This window comes from Nycticebus coucang, chromosome 8, assembly GCF_027406575.1.
Source record: "Nycticebus coucang isolate mNycCou1 chromosome 8, mNycCou1.pri, whole genome shotgun sequence".
In the NCBI taxonomy this organism is placed as follows: domain Eukaryota; kingdom Metazoa; phylum Chordata; class Mammalia; order Primates; family Lorisidae; genus Nycticebus; species Nycticebus coucang.
The window spans coordinates 96,693,372-96,710,848 of NC_069787.1; the positions used below are offsets into that span (position 1 = coordinate 96,693,372).

The following is a 17,477-nucleotide window of genomic DNA, read 5'->3' on the forward strand; positions in this document are numbered from 1 at the left end:
GCAGCCTCCAGTCGTATCAGAACTGTGATTAACATCTCATACCCCAGAAGACCACGTGTTGCCCAGACAATATTCAATTCCATATACATACTGCTTTGTTTTTGGTTGCGTGTGTGTTTTTTTTTGTTTCTTTGTTTGGTTTTTTTTTTTGGTTTGGTTGTTTTTTTTGTTTATTTTGACGTTCTAGATTGTTGTTTTGTTTTTTAAGTTCAACCTTTTCCATACAGATCCTTTTTCTTTCTCAATTTTTCTAGTTTAATTATAATTTCCCATTGCTGCCTATTTCAATAATCAGAACTTCATTTTTGTTAGTGTTTCTACCACTATTATTTGGTTTTTCCAGCCAATTTTATACCGTAAAGTTTTCTGTTTGCTTGTTTTGGTTTGATTTATAGCATTTTTGTCTTTCCTCTCTACTTGGTGGAGGTGGGGTACTGTGTCTGATCAGGTTAGCAAAGAGCTGCTGACCTCAAGGGAACCACCCCACTTGGCACTCCCAGAAGGTGTTTTTTTTTTTTTTTAAGGTTGTATCAAAGTACCCTACTGTACACCTATATTGCTCTGTCTCCCTCTTTCTGTGCCTCTCTTCTTTTTGTCAATATTCCTTTCACCCAACCACTCTCCTTTCTCTATTTTTCTTTTTTTTCATTTTTTTTTTTCTTATCACTCGGTCCTCATTTCTTTCATCACTTTTTTGCTCTTAAACCTTCTCACCCTTCTGGTCCTGTAACCCTTAGTCCACAGGCACAAGAACTTAAAGAGCAAGAGGAATTGAAAGGAAAATTAGGGCAAGTAAACAGATAAAAGAAATCACCCATGAGAAAGAATCAGCAGAAAACTCCAGGCAACATGAAGAACCAGTCCAGAACTACCCCGCCAAGGGACCATGAGGTAGCTACTGCAGAGGATTCCACCTATAAAGAAATGTTAGGAATGACAGAAAGGGAATTTAGAATACACATGTTGAAAACAATGAAGGAAATGATGGAAACAATGAAGGAAACTGTTAATAAAGTGGAAAATAACCAAAAGGAAATTCAAAAACAGAATCAAATAAGAGATGAACGATATGAAGAATATAAAAAGGATATAGCAGAGCTGAAGGAAATGAAACAGTCAATCAGGGAACTTAAAGATGCAATGGAAAGTATCAGCAACAGGTTAGACCATGCAGAACAAAGAATTTCAGAGGTAGAAGACAAAGTTTTTGAGATAACTCAGATAGTAAAAGAGGCAGAAAAGAAGAGAGAGAAAGCAGAACGTTCACTGTCAGAATTATGGGACTTTATGAAGCGTTCCAACATACGAGTTATAGGAATTCCAGAAGGGGAAGAAGAATGCCCCAGAGGAATGGAAGCCATACTAGAGAATATTATAAAAGAAAATTTCCCAAATATCACCAAAGATTCTGACACACTGCTTTCAGAGGGATATCGGACCCCAGGTCGCCTCAACTCTAACCGAGCTTCTCCAAGACACATTGTGATGAACCTCTCCAAAGTCAAGACCAAAGAAAAGATTCTGCAAGCTGCCAGGAGTAAGCGCCAGTTGACCTACAGGGGCAAATCCATCAGATTGACCGCAGACTTCTCTAATGAAACTTTCCAAGCAAGAAGACAATGGTCATCTACCTTTAATCTACTTAAACAGAACAATTTTCAGCCCAGAATTCTGTACCCTGCTAAGCTAAGCTTCAAAATTGATGGAGAAATCAAATCATTTACGGATATACAAACATTGAGGAAATTCGCCACAACAAGACCAGCTCTACAGGAAATACTTCAACCTGTTCTGCACACTGACCACCACAATGGATCAGCATCAAAGTAAGAACTCAGAAATTAAAGGACAGAACCTAACCTCCACACTGATGCAAAAGATAAAACTAAGCAATGGACTCTCACAAAATAAGACGAATAGAATACTACCGCACTTGTCAATTATCTCAATAAATGTTAATGGCTTGAATTCCCCACTGAAGAGACATAGATTGGTTGACTGGATTAAAAAACACAAGCCATCCATTTGCTGTCTGCAAGAAACACACCTGGCTTCAAAAGACAAATTAAAGCTCCGAGTCAAGGGTTGGAAGACAATTTTTCAGGCAAATGGAATTCAGAAGAAAAGAGGAGTTGCAATCTTATTTTCAGACACATGTGGATTTAAAGCAACTAAAGTCAAAAAAGACAAAGATGGTCACTTTATATTGGTCAAGGGAAAAATACAACAAGAAGACATTTCAATTCTAAATATTTATGCACCCAATCTAAATGCTCCCAGATTCTTGAAGCAGACCTTACTCAGTCTGAGCAATATGATATCTGATAATACCATCATAACAGGGGACTTTAACACTCCTCTTACAGAGCTGGACAGATCCTCTAAACAGAAATTAAACAAGGATATAAGAGACTTAAATGAGACTCTAGAACAACTGTGCTTGATAGACGCATATAGAACACTCCACCCCAAAGATAAAGAATATACATTCTTCTCATCACCCCATGGAACATTCTCCAAAATTGATCATATCCTGGGACACAAAACAAATATCAACAGAATCCAAAGAATTGAAATTTTACCTTGTATCTTCTCAGACCATAAGGCACTAAAGGTGGAACTCAACTCTAACAAAAATGCTCGACCCCACCCAAAGGCATGGAAATTAAACAATCTTCTGTTGAATAACAGATGGGTGCAGGAAGAAATAAAACAGGAAATCATTAACTTCCTTGAGCATAACAACAATGAAGACACAAGCTACCAAAACCTGTGGGATACTGCAAAAGCAGTTTTGAGAGGAAAATTCATCGCTTTAGATGCCTACATTCAAAAAACAGAAAGAAAGCGCATCAACAATCTCACAAGCCATTTTATGGAATTGGAAAAAGGAGAACAATCTAAGCCTAAACTCAGTAGAAGAAAAGAAATCTCCAAAATCAAATCAGAGACCAATGAAATTGAAAACAAAAGAATCATTCAGAAAATTAATGAAACAAGGAGTTGGTTTTTTGAAAAAATAAATAAAATAGATAAACCATTGGCCAGACTAACGAGTAATAGAAAAGTAAAATCTCTAGAAACCTCAATCACAAATGATAAAAGGGAAATAACAACTGATCCCACAGAGATACAAGAGATCATCTCTGAATACTACCAGAAACTCTATGCCCAGAAATTTGACAATGTGAAAGAAATGGATCAATATTTGGAATCACACCCTCTCCCTAGACTCAGCCAGGAAGAAATAGAGCTCCTGAACAGACCAATTTCAAGCACTGAGATCAAAGAAACAATAAAAAAGCTTCCAACCAAAAAATGCCCTGGTCCAGATGGCTTCACTCCAGAATTCTATCAAACCTTCAAGGAAGAGCTTATTCCTGTACTGCAGAAATTATTCCAAAAAATTGAGGAAGAAGGAATCTTCCCCAACACATTCTATGAAGCAAACATCACCCTGATACCAAAACCACGAAAAGACCCAACCAAAAAGGAGAATTTCAGACCAATCTCACTCATGAACATAGACGCAAAAATTCTCAACAAAATCCTAGCCAATAGATTACAGCTTATCATCAAAAAAGTCATTCATCATGATCAAGTAGGCTTCATCCCAGGGATGCAAGGCTGGTTTAACATACGCAAGTCTATAAACGTTACCCACCATATTAACAGATGCGAAAATAAAGATCACATGATCCTCTCAATAGATGCAGAAAAAGCATTTGATAAAATCCAGCATCCTTTTCTAATTAGAACTCTGAAGAGTATAGGCATAGGTGGCACATTTCTAAAACTGATTGAAGCTATCTATGACAAACCCACAGCCAATATTTTACTGAATGGAGTAAAACTGAAAGCTTTTCCTCTTAGAACTGGAACCAGACAAGGTTGTCCTCTGTCACCTTTACTATTCAACATAGTGCTGGAAGTTCTAGCCAATACAATTAGGCAAGACAAGGAAATAAAGGGAATCCAAATGGGAGCAGAGGAGGTCAAACTCTCCCTCTTTGCTGACGACATGATCTTATACTTAGAGAACCCCAAAGACTCAACCACAAGACTCCTAGAAGTCATCAAAAAATACAGTAATGTTTCAGGATATAAAATCAATGTCCACAAGTCAGTAGCCTTTGTGTACACCAATAACAGTCAAGATGAGAAGCTAATTAAGGACACAACTCCCTTCACCATAGTCTCAAAGAAAATCAAATACCTAGGAATATACCTAATGAAGGAGGTGAAGGACCTGTATAAAGAAAACTATGAAATCCTCAGAAAGGAAATAGCAGAGGATATTAACAAATGGAAGAACATACCATGCTCATGGATGGGAAGAATCAACATTGTTAAAATGTCCATACTTCCCAAAGCAATCTACCTATTCAATGCCATTCCTATCAAAATACCAACATCATACTTTCAAGATTTGGAAAAAATGATTCTGCGTTTTGTATGGAACTGGAAAAAACCCCGTATAGCTAAGGCAGTTCTCTGTAATAAAAATAAAGCTGGGGGCATCAGCATACCAGATTTTAGTCTGTACTACAAAGCCATAGTGCTCAAGACAGCATGGTACTGGCACAAAAACAGAGACATAGACACTTGGAATCGAATGGAAAACCAAGAAATGAAACTAACATCTTACAACCACCTAATCTTTGATAAACCAAACAAGAACATACCTTGGGGGAAAGACTCCCTATTCAATAAATGGTGTTGGGAGAACTGGATGTCTACATGTAAAAGACTGAAACTGGACCCACACCTTTCCCACTCACAAAAATTGATTCAAGATGGATAAAGGACTTAAACTTAAGGCATGAAACAATAAAAACCCTCCAAGAAAGCATAGGAAAAACACTGGAAGATATTGGCCTGGGGAAAGACTTCATGAAGAAGACTGCCATGGCAATTGCAACAACAACAAAAATAAACAAATGGGACTTCATTAAACTGAAAAGCTTCTGTACAGCTAAGGAGACAATAACCAAAGCAAAGAGACAACCTACACAATGGGAAAGGATATTTGCATATTTTCAATCAGACAAAAGCTTGATAACTAGGATCTATAGAGAACTCAAATTAATCCACATGAAAAAAGCCAACAATCCCTTATATCAATGGGCAAGAGACATGAATAGAACTTTCTCTAAAGACGACAGACGAATGGCTAACAAACACATGAAAAAATGTTCATCATCTCTATATATTAGAGAAATGCAAATCAAAACAACCCTGAGATATCATCTAACCCCAGTGAGAATGGCCCACATCACAAAATCTCAAAACTGCAGATGCTGGCGTGGATGTGGAGAGAAGGGAACACTTTTACACTGCTGGTGGGACTGCAAACTAGTACAACCTTTCTGGAAGGAAGTATGGAGAATCCTCAAAGCACTCAAGCTAGACCTCCCATTTGATCCTGCAATCCCATTACTGGGCATCTACCCAGAAGGAAAGAAATCCTTTTATCATAAGGACACTTGTACTAGACTGTTTATTGCAGCTCAATTTACAGTCGCCAAAATGTGGAAACAGCCTAAATGCCCACCAACCCAGGAATGGATTAACAAGCTGTGGTATATGTATACCATGAAATACTATTCAGCCATTAAAAAAAATGGAGACTTTACATCCTTCGTATTAACCTGGATGGACGTGGAAGATATTATTCTTAGTAAAGCATCACAAGAATGGAGAAGCATGAATCCTATGTACTCAATTTTGATATGAGGACAATTAATGACAATTATGGTTATGGGGGGGGAAACAGAAAGAGGGTGGGAGGGAGGTGGGTGGGGCCTTGGTGTGTGTCACACTTTATGGGGGCAAGACATGATTGCAAGAGGGACTTTACCTAACAATTGCAATCAGTGTAACCTGGCTTATTGTACCCTCAATGAATCCCCAACAATAAAAAAAAAAAGAAAGAAAAAAAAAAAAATGAACAAGAACAGATGTGGTTGGACTGATGCAAAGTAGTACCGAGACTTGCTGGTAGTCCAGCTACAAGCAACCCTAATGAGGGATCATCCAGTGCAGTATCACTCAAAACCAGAAATCCCTGGGCAGAAAAAATCCATGTTAAATGTTTGTTCCCCAACTGCAGGAAACCCAGATCTCCATGGGGTCTTGCCCACCACCTGTGAAGAACATTCAAAGCAGCCACACATGGCAGCAGTAGATAGGCTGTTTCTCATCCCACTATCAGACAGCAATGATAAAGAGCTTTCTCTTCCATGATGCAGCTCCCGAGATAGAAGCTGGTCATGGCCAGGGGCTCCCTTCTATCTTACCTAGATTGAGTTGCCACGATCCCTTTCCAGAAGACAGTGTCCAGTTGGGCCTGGGAGAACTTTCTTTGGACACAAAAAACAGTCAAACCAACCTGAAGGCTTTTCTCATTCACAGAAAATGGAGGCCAGCTACTATGACAACATTATGGAGCAGCAACGCCTGGAGCCTGAGTTCTTTCGAGTTGGCTTTTATGGCAAGAAGTTTCCTTTCTTCCTTCGGGTGAGTCTGTTCAGGTAGTCAATGAAACTTATAAAACATAATTCACTTAAAACCTGTACTCTCTTTTTTTCTTTTTGCTTATTTTACTGAATACTTGTTTTCAAACATCTAACCAGTCAACAAAAAACATTTGGCTTTATTTTACTGGACTGCCTGCCAACTTCAGACTGCTGTATTGTTCTGTAGCTACCAGAAAGTGTGGCTTTCTTACCAAATCAACCAAGTCTCTTTAGAAAGTGACCAGGATCTGAGAATGTCTCATAGGTACCTTCCAATTTCTGCCTCCAGTTCCTAGAATCTCCACTATAACTCTTCTTAGCTAGACAGGCCACAGGTATATCCCTGAAATCAATAGTAGGCTGGTCTCTTGGGATTTGTCATCTAAGATGATAATTATCTCTCCTGGCTACACTGTAGTCTGTGCAACCATGATGGAGAACTGTTGGTTTTATAGAACTCTGAAGACACTCCACTTAGCTCCTGGGACTTTGAGAAAGCTGCTAAGCACTGAGTTTGCCTATGGAGAGCCTCTTTCAGGCAGCCAATTCTGTGACCCAGGATGACAACAGCCATTTCTGTCTACTGTTCTTTGGAAGACTGGGCTGGAATTCAGAGTAGAAGAAATTACTGAGCATAGACCTGTTTATGCAATTGTGATTTTCTTGTTTATTTAGTACAACCCAGAGGCTTCAAGAGGAGTCAGCTGGCTACCTATAGGTTATATTCTATACAGAGTTGTTCTCAGATGATCTAAATGCAGCTGCCCTGATGAATGGGCCCTGGAATAGTTGAGACCTGAGATGAGCTCTGATTGCCTCCTTTTCTAATATATTATTAAAATTCAATGTCTGAAAGTCTCAGTAAGCACCTGGGAAAGTTCATAGGATTCCCTTTGATGTGTTTGGGATCCCATCTTATTGGAGAAATTTCTTTAGACAGTGTACAATAACAAGTATCCCATCAAGGGTCAAGCAGGTTTAAGATCCTCTAAAAATAATTCCAATCTGCTAGCAAGAGGGTTCAGGCTAACTACATTTCTGATGTAAGGCAAATCAACCTGCACTTTTCCTAGGCAGCAATAATTCTAGGCTGAAAGGAAAAATTATCTGTGTGGAATTGAATAATGTGACAAGAGGTAGCAAGTTCACTCTGCCTGATTGTGATCCCCTGGAAGACTCTGATCCTGTTCCACAAGAGTGTTCCTAGTAGCAAAATGGGAATGAGTAGAGAGACTACCTTAGGAGGACTCATCCTTCATCTCTTGTGACCCTGCAATCTAGGCATTTCATAAGTGGCATGTTTGCTGCCCCCATCAGCAAAGATCGTATAACAACAATAGAGGTAGAGGTCAGCAAAGAGGTAGAAGGAACTATATGAGTATTAGAAATCAAAACCATCGGCTGGGTACAGTGGCTCACACCTATAATCCTAGCTGTCTGGGAGGCCAAGGCAGGTGGATTGCTTGACCTTAGGAGTTTGAGACCAGCTTGAGCAAGATCAAGACCCCATCTCTACTAAAAATAGAAAAGTTGGCTTGGTGCCCATAGCTCAGTGATTAGGGCGCCAGCCACATACTGGGGCTAGCGGGTTTGAAACTGGCCCAGGCCTGCTAAACAACAATGACAACTACAACAAAATAACATAGCTGGGCATTGTGGTGGGTGTCTATAGTCCCAGCTACTTGGGAGGCTGAGGCAAGAGAATTGTTTGAGCCCAAGAATTTGAGGTTGCTGCGAGCTGTGATGCCAAGGGCGACTTAGTGAGACCCTGTCTCAAAATGAATTAATTAATTAATTGATTGATTTTAAAATCATGGCAAGTACCTGTAGTCCCATCTACTCAGAAGGCTGAGGCAAAAGGATGGCATAAACCCAGGAGTTTGAGGTTGCTATGAGCTATGGCCCCATGGCACTTAACCCAGGGCAGCAGAGTGAGACTGTCTCAAACAAAAATAAAGAAAGAAAAGAAATCAAAACATCTCCAGAAAGTCCTTTGACAAACTAATGACTCTTTCCCTATAACTTGATATATCATTTTATTCTTGTTGTATAGATCCACAATTTTTGTACATGATAAATCAGATTTCACTATAATACATCATTATTTTGGATTTTACAAAATCAGGCCCTGGTATCTCCTGTTTCTGTTTCTGCCAAGTGGGAATGCTGCATCATGGTTTAACCTGGCTCCCACCCTCTCATGGTCATGTCACAAAACATATTAGTGTCTTAGGATTCTTGGAGCTTTCTGACAAGTAGAATCTGGCATAGAACCTGTATCTAAGCTATCCAAATCATGCTCATAGGTAGCAGTCTGAATGTTTAAATGTTGTTTCAAAGGCTCTAATAATGAAGGAAAAATAACAAGGAGGTTAGGAAACGTCACCTGTCTGTTCATCCCTATCTTTGCACAAGGAATAGTTTCTATGAGCTATGATTCCTCCATACAGATTTCCGTGGCCTAGCCATTTGCTGCTTTCCCTTCCTTCAGCTATTTGGTTCTATGGCAGATAGAAATAAGTCCCAGTGGAAGTAGCTGTTTGCTTTCTAGATGGCTAGAAGGTGGCCAGGTGACCAGATCCACCTTTCATGAAAATGCTGAAGTCCTCACTCAAATAAATAAATGTGAGACCAACAGCCAGCCTCAAGGTCAGCACTGCATGCCTTCATCTTATTGGGCCTTCCCTGAAGGCTAAATTACCCCCTCACCATCCCGGACTACATAGGCCATCTATTACTTTAGCTCTGTCAGCTTGGTTTCTTTGGACCATCTACCTGCCTCTCCTCACAAATGTGATTATCTACTAATCTGCAAGGACACAGGAAAACATATAGCCCTCCCTTCCTGGGGAATTTCTATTTCTCTTCATTTGACCAATGCACAGACATTGGTGAGGGTTAAACAGACATTGTGAATGAATATAAAAAGACCAATTTTTTCACACGTACTTTCTTTGTCAGTTTTATTTATCAAGCAAGAAACTTAGAAATCTCTGTTCTTGGCCAGGCACAGTGACTCACACTTGTAATCCTAGCACTCTGGGAGGCCAAGGCTGGTGGATTGCCTGAGCTCAGGAGTTCGAGACCAGCCTGAGCAAGAGCAAGACCCTGTCTTTACTAAAAATGGAAAAATTAGCCAGGTGTTGTGACAAGTGCCTGTGGTCCTAGCTACTCAGGAGAGGCTAACGCAAGAGGATCACTAGAGCCCAAGAGTTTGAGGTTGCTGTGAGCTATGATGATGCCATGGCACTGTACCCAGGGCAACAGAGTAAGACTCTATCTCAAAAAAAAAAAAAAAAAAGAAAGAAAAAAATATCTGTTCTTTGACTACTGGTCTATTCCACTGGAGAGGCCAGCCTGCTCCTTTTTAACTTCACTACTATTGTTGCTCTTCTGATTAATCAAGACACATGGCCTAGCCTTAGCTGAGTACTCCCATAGTAAGAAAGGAAGTAAAAAATAGGTAGGTGCTGTGGTGGGCACCTATAGTCCCAGCTACTTGGGAGGCCAAGGCAAGAGAATCGCTTAAGCCCAAGAGTTTGAGGTTGCTGTGAGCTGTGACGCCATGGCACTCTACCAAGGCAACAAAGTGAGACTCTGTGTCCAAAAAAAAAAAAAGAAAGAAAGAAAAGAAAGGAATGGCTCAGCACCTGTGGCTCAAGCGGCTAAGGCACCAGCCACATACACCTGAGCTGGCAGGTTCGAATCCAGCCCAGGGCCCACGAAACGATGGCTGCAATAAAAAAGTAGGCGGGCGTTGTGGTGGGCGCCTGTAGTCCCAGCTACTTGGGAGGCGGAGGCAGGAAACTCGTTTAAGCCCAGGAGTTGGAGGTTGCATGAGCTGTGATGCCATAGCACTCTACCCAGGGCGACAACTTGAGGCTCTGTCTCAAAAAAAAGAAAGAAAGAAAAGAAAGGAAGTAAAAAGAGGCACCAATCTTATTCTAAGAAGGCTGAAGTCCTCCAAGGCCTGGCCAGTGATCAGCCCTGTTTGGGAAGCATTATTGCTGGCCCTGTGGAGCCTCTCTTTATCTCTTTTCTTCTGAAGACATGCCAGGAGGGGATGTCAATACATGATACAATTTATGGAAATGGATCTGGTGAGGCAGTTGGGTGGGCAGAAAATGTCACCAGTGGGTCTCAGAGGAACTTCTTCCAGCCACCCACTCATAACCAGCTTTGAAGTAAGCATGCAGAGCAGCCTGGGGTGGGAAGTGGGGGTGCCTTATCCACAAAAGACTTCATTCTACAAAGAGAAAAACTGAAACCTAACCCAAATCAAATGTATCATAACATATAAAATTTTAAGAAATATGTAGTCAATTTGTTCTGCTAACATGTTTGCAAGCAAATTTGCTGCCAAAGGAATTTATTACTGTAATAAAAAGTTATTTAATATCTACTGGGCACTGGACAGTGTTTAGGCTGTTTCTCCCAGCTAACAAAAGTTATCCTTCAAAATCACACACCTCATCCCCCCTTATCTAAAATTACTTAGTGGTACCCATAGCAATCAGTTCTTGACATGTACCCGCCAGCTTCTTCAACCACCCTCCCATCAGTTCTCTATACCCTTCTTCCAGCTGTACATTTTCCTATCTTGCTTGTTGTTGCCCTAATTGTTACTATACCCACATATAATAGATTGTCCTTCCCAGCTCTTCACTACCTGGTCAACCCAGGTAGTCCTTCCAGGACTCATTCCATCCTGTACCATGCTCCCCTTCCTGCAATTCTTCCTTCATCTGCCCCTTTCCTCTTGACTGTCATTTCCCTTAGACCAGGGACTGATTGCTATGCCCCATACCTTCTCCAGGGCCTGGTACAGAGGAAGTTCCTAGACGTGTTTGTGGGATGAGCAGCTACTGACTCCCATGTGGAGGTTGGGGGCTACAGGCAAGGAATAGAGCATGCTTTCATGTTTGTGGCAGAACAAAGAATATGTGTGCCGTGGCCATGACTACGAGAGGCTGGAGGCTTTCCAGCAGAGGATGCTCAGCGAGTTCCCACAGGCTGTCGCCATGCAGCACCCCAACCATCCTGATGATGCCATCCTGCAGTGCGATGCCCAGTGTATCTTTTGACACTTGGTGGGGGGTGGAGGGCAGGGGCCCTGGGAGGCAAGGCCCACATAGTCAGCTTCCCTCTTTTGTCAGTCATAGAGGCTAGGTTAGCCATAGTCCTAACCCTGAGTGTGTCCTTACCACTGAGCACACACTTAGCAAGGCAGCCATACCTCACAGAGGAGGCAGTAGCATATCCTTAGCCACAGGTGATCTAGTCATCATCAGGGTTCCACAAGGACCTTTAGCCCTCAGGCTGGCTACACTCTGCCCTATGAAAGGCCTGTCTAGTCAGCTAGAAGCAATTACTGTGTAGGGTGATTTGGGGTTCCACTGAGGCTCTTGTCACAGTGACACTACCTTTGCTGTGCACTGTTATTATCTCTTTGTCAAAGACAATATTGGACTAGGACAAAGTACTGGGGATGAGGGAAGGGAGAAGAAATAGAAATTTCCTGTGGTTTAGTGGTACGTGGAAGTCTGAGTCCAAACACGGGCTTGCCCCTCTTCACCCCTCACACAGCTTCCATGGAAACCATGTGATAATCGCCATGACTATGGTAAGCTTGTTCCAAACAGGGGAGGGCAAGCAAACCCCAATCTGTTTCTCTCCACAAAGATTCCAAATAATATTTTATTTAAAAGTTATTTTTTCAGTAAATACAGTTTTTCCACAGAGGGCAGGCCCTGGCCCCTGCAACCTTCTGTCATACCTCTGAGTTAGGTAGCTGCATTCCCCTGCATTCCTCTTCTTTCCCCTTCTTTCTTAAAGAGGCACCAGAGAACCCTGATTATAACATGTCATCTTGGCTGAGTGCTGCTAAGACTCACTACTAAAGCAGGAGCAGGAAGGGTTAGGGGGCAGATAGAGAAATTTGCCTAACTGCACTTAGATCTGGTCTGCCCCTTTAGCTGTTGCTGCCTCTACTACTGACATCCAGGAGGGAACAGGGGATGTGGTGTTCTTCTCTCCTTTGAGGAAATGGAATCAGCCACCCAGGTCCATCTCTCTGGCAAGTCTGGGTTTCCCCTTTACTACCTGGCCAGATTTGCAGATCTATGCAGTGACGCCCATTCCAGATTATGTGGATGTTCTGCAGATGGATAGGGTCCCAGATCGCGTCAAGAGCTTCTATCGTGTCAACAACGTGAGGAAGTTCCGGTACGACAGGCCTTTTCACAAAGGCCCCAAGGACAAAGAGAATGAATTCAAGGTGAACAAATCTAGGAAAATGGGCAGTGCTCAGAGCAAGTCCACGGGCAAGCCCCACTTTCTTAAGAACTTGCCCCTATTTTATCCCTCAGATAGGCAGGGTATGGCAAAACTTGCCTAACTGCCTACACCTGCCTGTTCTGCTTGTGCCTTCCTGCAGAGCCTGTGGATTGAGCGTACCACACTGACCTTGACCCACAGCTTACCTGGCATCTCTCGATGGTTCGAGGTGGAGAGGAGGGAACTGGTGAGACATGTCTCAGATGAAGCTGAGCTTCACAGCTGCTCCCTCTGCCCTGACTCTGGGGACCTTTCTCAAAGTACAGAAGAAAAAGAGGGCTTTGGCCACCTGCCTGGCCTAGGTTCCCACAGGTCCATCCTGTGCTAGGATCTTCGTGTACCTTCTCTCATCTAGTCCACAAAATTCCCCTGGGCAGTAGGTATTTTTAATCTACCGGTTTACAAATGAGAAAACTATTCTCTGAGATACAGGAAGCCAGAGCTCTCTGGTTTCTGAACTACCCTGTTTCCCCTTATTTTAAGGTGTGCTCCCAAAGATGTGCTAGGTCTTATTTTCAGGGGACATCTTATCTTTCCTGTAAGTAGGTCTTATTTTCGCGGAAACGGGGTAGTGATCTTTACTATTTGCTATACTTCCAAGTGCCTATAAATCAGAAGTGAAAAGTAGAAAGGACCCAGAGATTCTTAAATCCACAGGAACAAGGAAGGGACATCAACATCACAGGTCTTAGATCCCTGCTCTCAGGAAGGGGTTGTTGTCATTCCTGGGGTGACACTGTGTACACTATCCCCTCAGGTGGAAGTAAGCCCTCTGGAGAATGCCCTCCAAGTGGTTGAGAATAAGAACCAAGAGCTACGGGCCTTGATCAGCCAGTACCAGCACAAGCAGGCACATGGCAACATCAACCTGCTCAGCATGTGCCTGAATGGGGTCATTGACGCAGCTGTCAACGGAGGCATTGCCCGCTACCAGGAGGTGAGCTGGGGCCCTAAACAAACCCACACCAGCAGCCTTGATAGGCAGGAAGCTCACAGGTGCCTCTTATCAAGAGTATGGCCTCTGTGGGCAGCCTTTCCAACTAACCCTCTCTCGGCTAAGCTAACTTGAGATGGCCTTGGGATGAGACCCTAAGCCTCCTGCCACTTTTATTGCTGTGGCACAGCTCTCTGGTAGGGACTTTTCTCCATTTTTATTCTCTAAACTCTGAAATATGGTTAATCCTTCTGATTATGGGATGATCAGTGGCCTCTGAGAGGAGCCCCGGAGCCCAGCCCTTCATGAGGACAGTGGCTAAGAAGCTAGCCATCACTCCCAGGCTTCCATCCCTGCCTGCCCTAGCTAGGCCAGTCAGGCTCCATGAAATACTAGGGTAAGCATTCAGCCTTAGAAGACTTGGCCTTCAGTCCTTCTCAGATGAAAAAAAAACACCTCTGATTGCTGGAGGTTCAAACAGGCCAGGCTAAAGATGGTGGTATATGTACTTGTACACAGACAGCCTGGCTGCCTTTTAGGTGGCATCTTTGGACTTAAGTCTGGTGAGCCCCATCTGAGTAGTAGTCCTGGGAAGAGTCTTCCTGACTTGGCTTTTCCTTTCACAGGCCTTCTTTGATAAAGATTATATCATCAAGCACCCAGGAGATACTGAGAAGATCACCCAGCTTAAGGAGCTCATGCAGGAGCAGGTATGTCTTGTAGGGCTTGGAAACCAGCATCCAGGAGTTCTCAAGGGCTTCTCCAGTTTCATAGAGTGGCCTTGTTTGTTATCCTAATAGGTCCATGTCCTTGGAGTTGGGCTAGCAGTTCATGAGAAGTTTGTGCACCCAGAAATGAGGCCTCTGCATAAGAAGCTGATTGATCAGTTCCAGATGATGCGAGCCAGTCTCTACCATGTAAGCTGATCCCTGTCCTGCTGCTATAAAAGCCAGGGTCACTTCCTTCAGATTTGTATCACAGACTAAAGGAGAGTAGTGGGGAAAGGGTATGGAAGAGAAGCTATCTCTGTTACAGGGGTGTAGGAGGCAGGGGTAGATGCTGTATCCAGGGGAATCCTCTCACTTATTCATTCCCAAAGGAAGAATCAGATTCAAGGGCAAAGAACATTTTTCAGGGTACTGTGCTAGTAAACAGAGGTTTTCATATGTGGAGGAAAAGAGGTAAAGTATACAGACCACATGTAAGGGATCTCCGGGGAGATGTTTTTTATTCTAAAAGCCTAAAGAGGTAAGGCCTGGTCTGAACCAACCTACTCTCCCCATTGTCCTCCTTACCCTCTCTCCCTCCCCCATCTTCATCCTCTCTCCTCTTTTTCTTTTCACTCTTTTCACCCTTTCCCTCTGTTTCCCTTTCTCCCCTTCCCTCCCAACTTCCTCCATCATGTTTGGCAACCCAGGCTTTACATCTAAAAAAGCCTAGGATAGGCAATACGTTCATTCTGGCTGTTCTTAGAGGAGTCAGACAGGTTCTGAGGCTGCACCAGGCCCCAGAAAGGCTTCTTAACTCTGGCTTGACTTATCAGCCTCCAAAGCAGGGTTTGGCCCAAGGACTGATTACCAATAGGAAGGACCTGTATTCCAGGACTAGTTTTCTTTGGCAGGGTCTTACATGGAATGCTGAGTGACTGAGGATAGAGTTCAGGTGGTCTTGTGTCCCCTAGTCATACACTTTTACCTCTTTTTCAACCATGGGGCTAACTCCAAATGATTGCTAAAGATGCCTTCCTGCCAAACAGGCTGGCCCTCAGATCTCAAGGGTATTAGTCCAGTTACCTGCTGCTACCTGGCATGGAAGCAAAGTTTCTCTTACCTTACCTAGGTTCCCTAACCTAGGAACACTGGATAGAAGTAGCAGGGAGATAAGAAGTAGAGCTGTTCAGTCCTGTACCAGGCTGTCATAAACAAGAAATGACCCTTTAGAGATGACCACTAGCCAACAGAGGCCCTGAGGGAGGTTGGACCACTTGGACTCAGTGGGCTGACCTATTTGGAGCTGACCTGCTTTATTCTTGGATGCTGGAGATTCTGGTCATCTCAGTCCCTCCAGGCTCCCAGTGCAGGTCTCAGCCTGTTCCTGCACAAGTATATACAACATGAAAAGCAAAAAGAAAAATACAAGCTTGTCATAGTTTGAGAGGTAGGCACTTTCCACCTTTCCAGGAAGGCTGTAGAGCCTGAAATTGTTCCTTTCTGTTAGGATTCTCCCATGGTATTTCAAAGTGAAACATGCAGAGGTCTTTTATGTTTCCCCCTTAAAAATGGAGTGTCAGTTTAGTAAAGAAATAGCGTAGTGTCACTGAACATGGTGAGTATTCCATTACCTCTTATTCTACTCTGTCTCCTGACATTATGGCTGGTCTCTGATGTGTGCAAACTTCCCTTTCACAGCAGATGGCCCAAGAAGGCTAGAACCTGTTACTAAGGAGGTTCTCCACCATGTGGGCAGTCTGATCACTGCAGCAAACACACACACACACAAAATGCTTGCCCACATATGTCAAAGTCTCAGGTGGCGCATGTGAAGGTGTCCTCTCTAGCTGCAGAAGCACATTTCAGCCCTCTGCATGTTTTAGAAGAAGGGGATAGAAAACCTTCTGCCTCTTCAGGATGAGCTCAGAAGCATCCCCAATGGACTTAGGGCTCTTGTCCACCACAGATTATGAAGGGTTTGAGGAAACCCAGACAGTTGGGCTTTGCTTCCTCAGCAAACAGGAACAGAAGCCAGCATGCGGTAGGATTTCAAAGCAGAAGCTTCTACCCAGAAGTCTACAGACTTGATAAGAATTTAATTATGCTAAAATAGAACTGTGCTGTTTTTAATTACTTACATCAGGATTTTATGTCCTGTCTCTCCAAAGACTCTGTCACAGGCAATTTAACCCAGGTCAGCAAGAGCTAGGCCATTTAGCAATCCAGTAAAACCCAGTCCCAATCCTTATGTAAAAGGTACACACTACCTGAAAGCTGATAATAAGCTCTTCCTTTCCTCCTTCCCAGCTCTTGTTCTATTTATTCTGTAATGAAAACACCACCTATTAACATGCTCCTGCGTGCTCAGACTGGCTTCAGCCTATTCCAGATGTGCTTCTCTGAAGTCAACGTAGGATTCTACACCCTCTGGCCTAGGCTCCAGTGCAGTTAGGAGTATTTTTTTAGTTTTAAAGAGGGTGTTGCCCAAAAGAAGTCAGCAGCACAGCATATGACTCTTTCTGCTTTCTTTTATATTTTCTTTTTATTTATTTTTTTGTTTGTTTCTTTTATATTTTCAACCACTAGCCAGTTCTTCCTTCCTACCCTTTAATTACTTATTTATTCTTTACTCTCTATGAAAGGACATTCATTTCTTAACAGGAGTTTCCAGGTTTGGATAAGCTAAGCCCTGCATGTTCAGGCACCAGCACCCCCCGGGGAAATGTTCTGGCATCTCATAGCCCCTTGAGTCCTGAGAGCATGAAGATGACCCACCGACACAGGTATGCTCTTAGGGCTGGGGAGAGTTCCCTCTGGAGAGGTAAGTCTATGTATCAAGGGTCAAAGAAAAGAAGTCCTAAAGTACTTGGTGTGCACTCCCTCATATTCCCTTTTACCTACACACAAGGCAAACATTTACATCGAACCTACACCCTGCATTTTGTCAGTCACTATCTGGAGTGACAGAAGTGTATACAT

At 42.9% G+C, this 17,477-nt stretch overlaps 1 protein-coding gene across 7 annotated transcripts in view; it reads left to right on the forward strand.

Moving 5' to 3' along the window:
* Window positions 1-17,477, forward strand: part of DOCK3 (dedicator of cytokinesis 3) — an 899,254-nt gene that overhangs the window by 862,484 nt on the left and 19,293 nt on the right. For all 7 annotated transcript variants that reach the window (XM_053600715.1, XM_053600720.1, XM_053600716.1 and 4 more), the window contains 8 exons: window positions 6,415-6,519; window positions 11,450-11,591; window positions 12,629-12,795; window positions 12,955-13,041; window positions 13,612-13,791; window positions 14,415-14,498; window positions 14,589-14,705; window positions 17,160-17,281. In XM_053600715.1, the coding sequence (XP_053456690.1) occupies window positions 6,415-6,519; window positions 11,450-11,591; window positions 12,629-12,795; window positions 12,955-13,041; window positions 13,612-13,791; window positions 14,415-14,498; window positions 14,589-14,705; window positions 17,160-17,281 (1,004 nt within the window). The remainder of the gene's footprint in view (window positions 1-6,414; window positions 6,520-11,449; window positions 11,592-12,628; window positions 12,796-12,954; window positions 13,042-13,611; window positions 13,792-14,414; window positions 14,499-14,588; window positions 14,706-17,159; window positions 17,282-17,477) is intronic.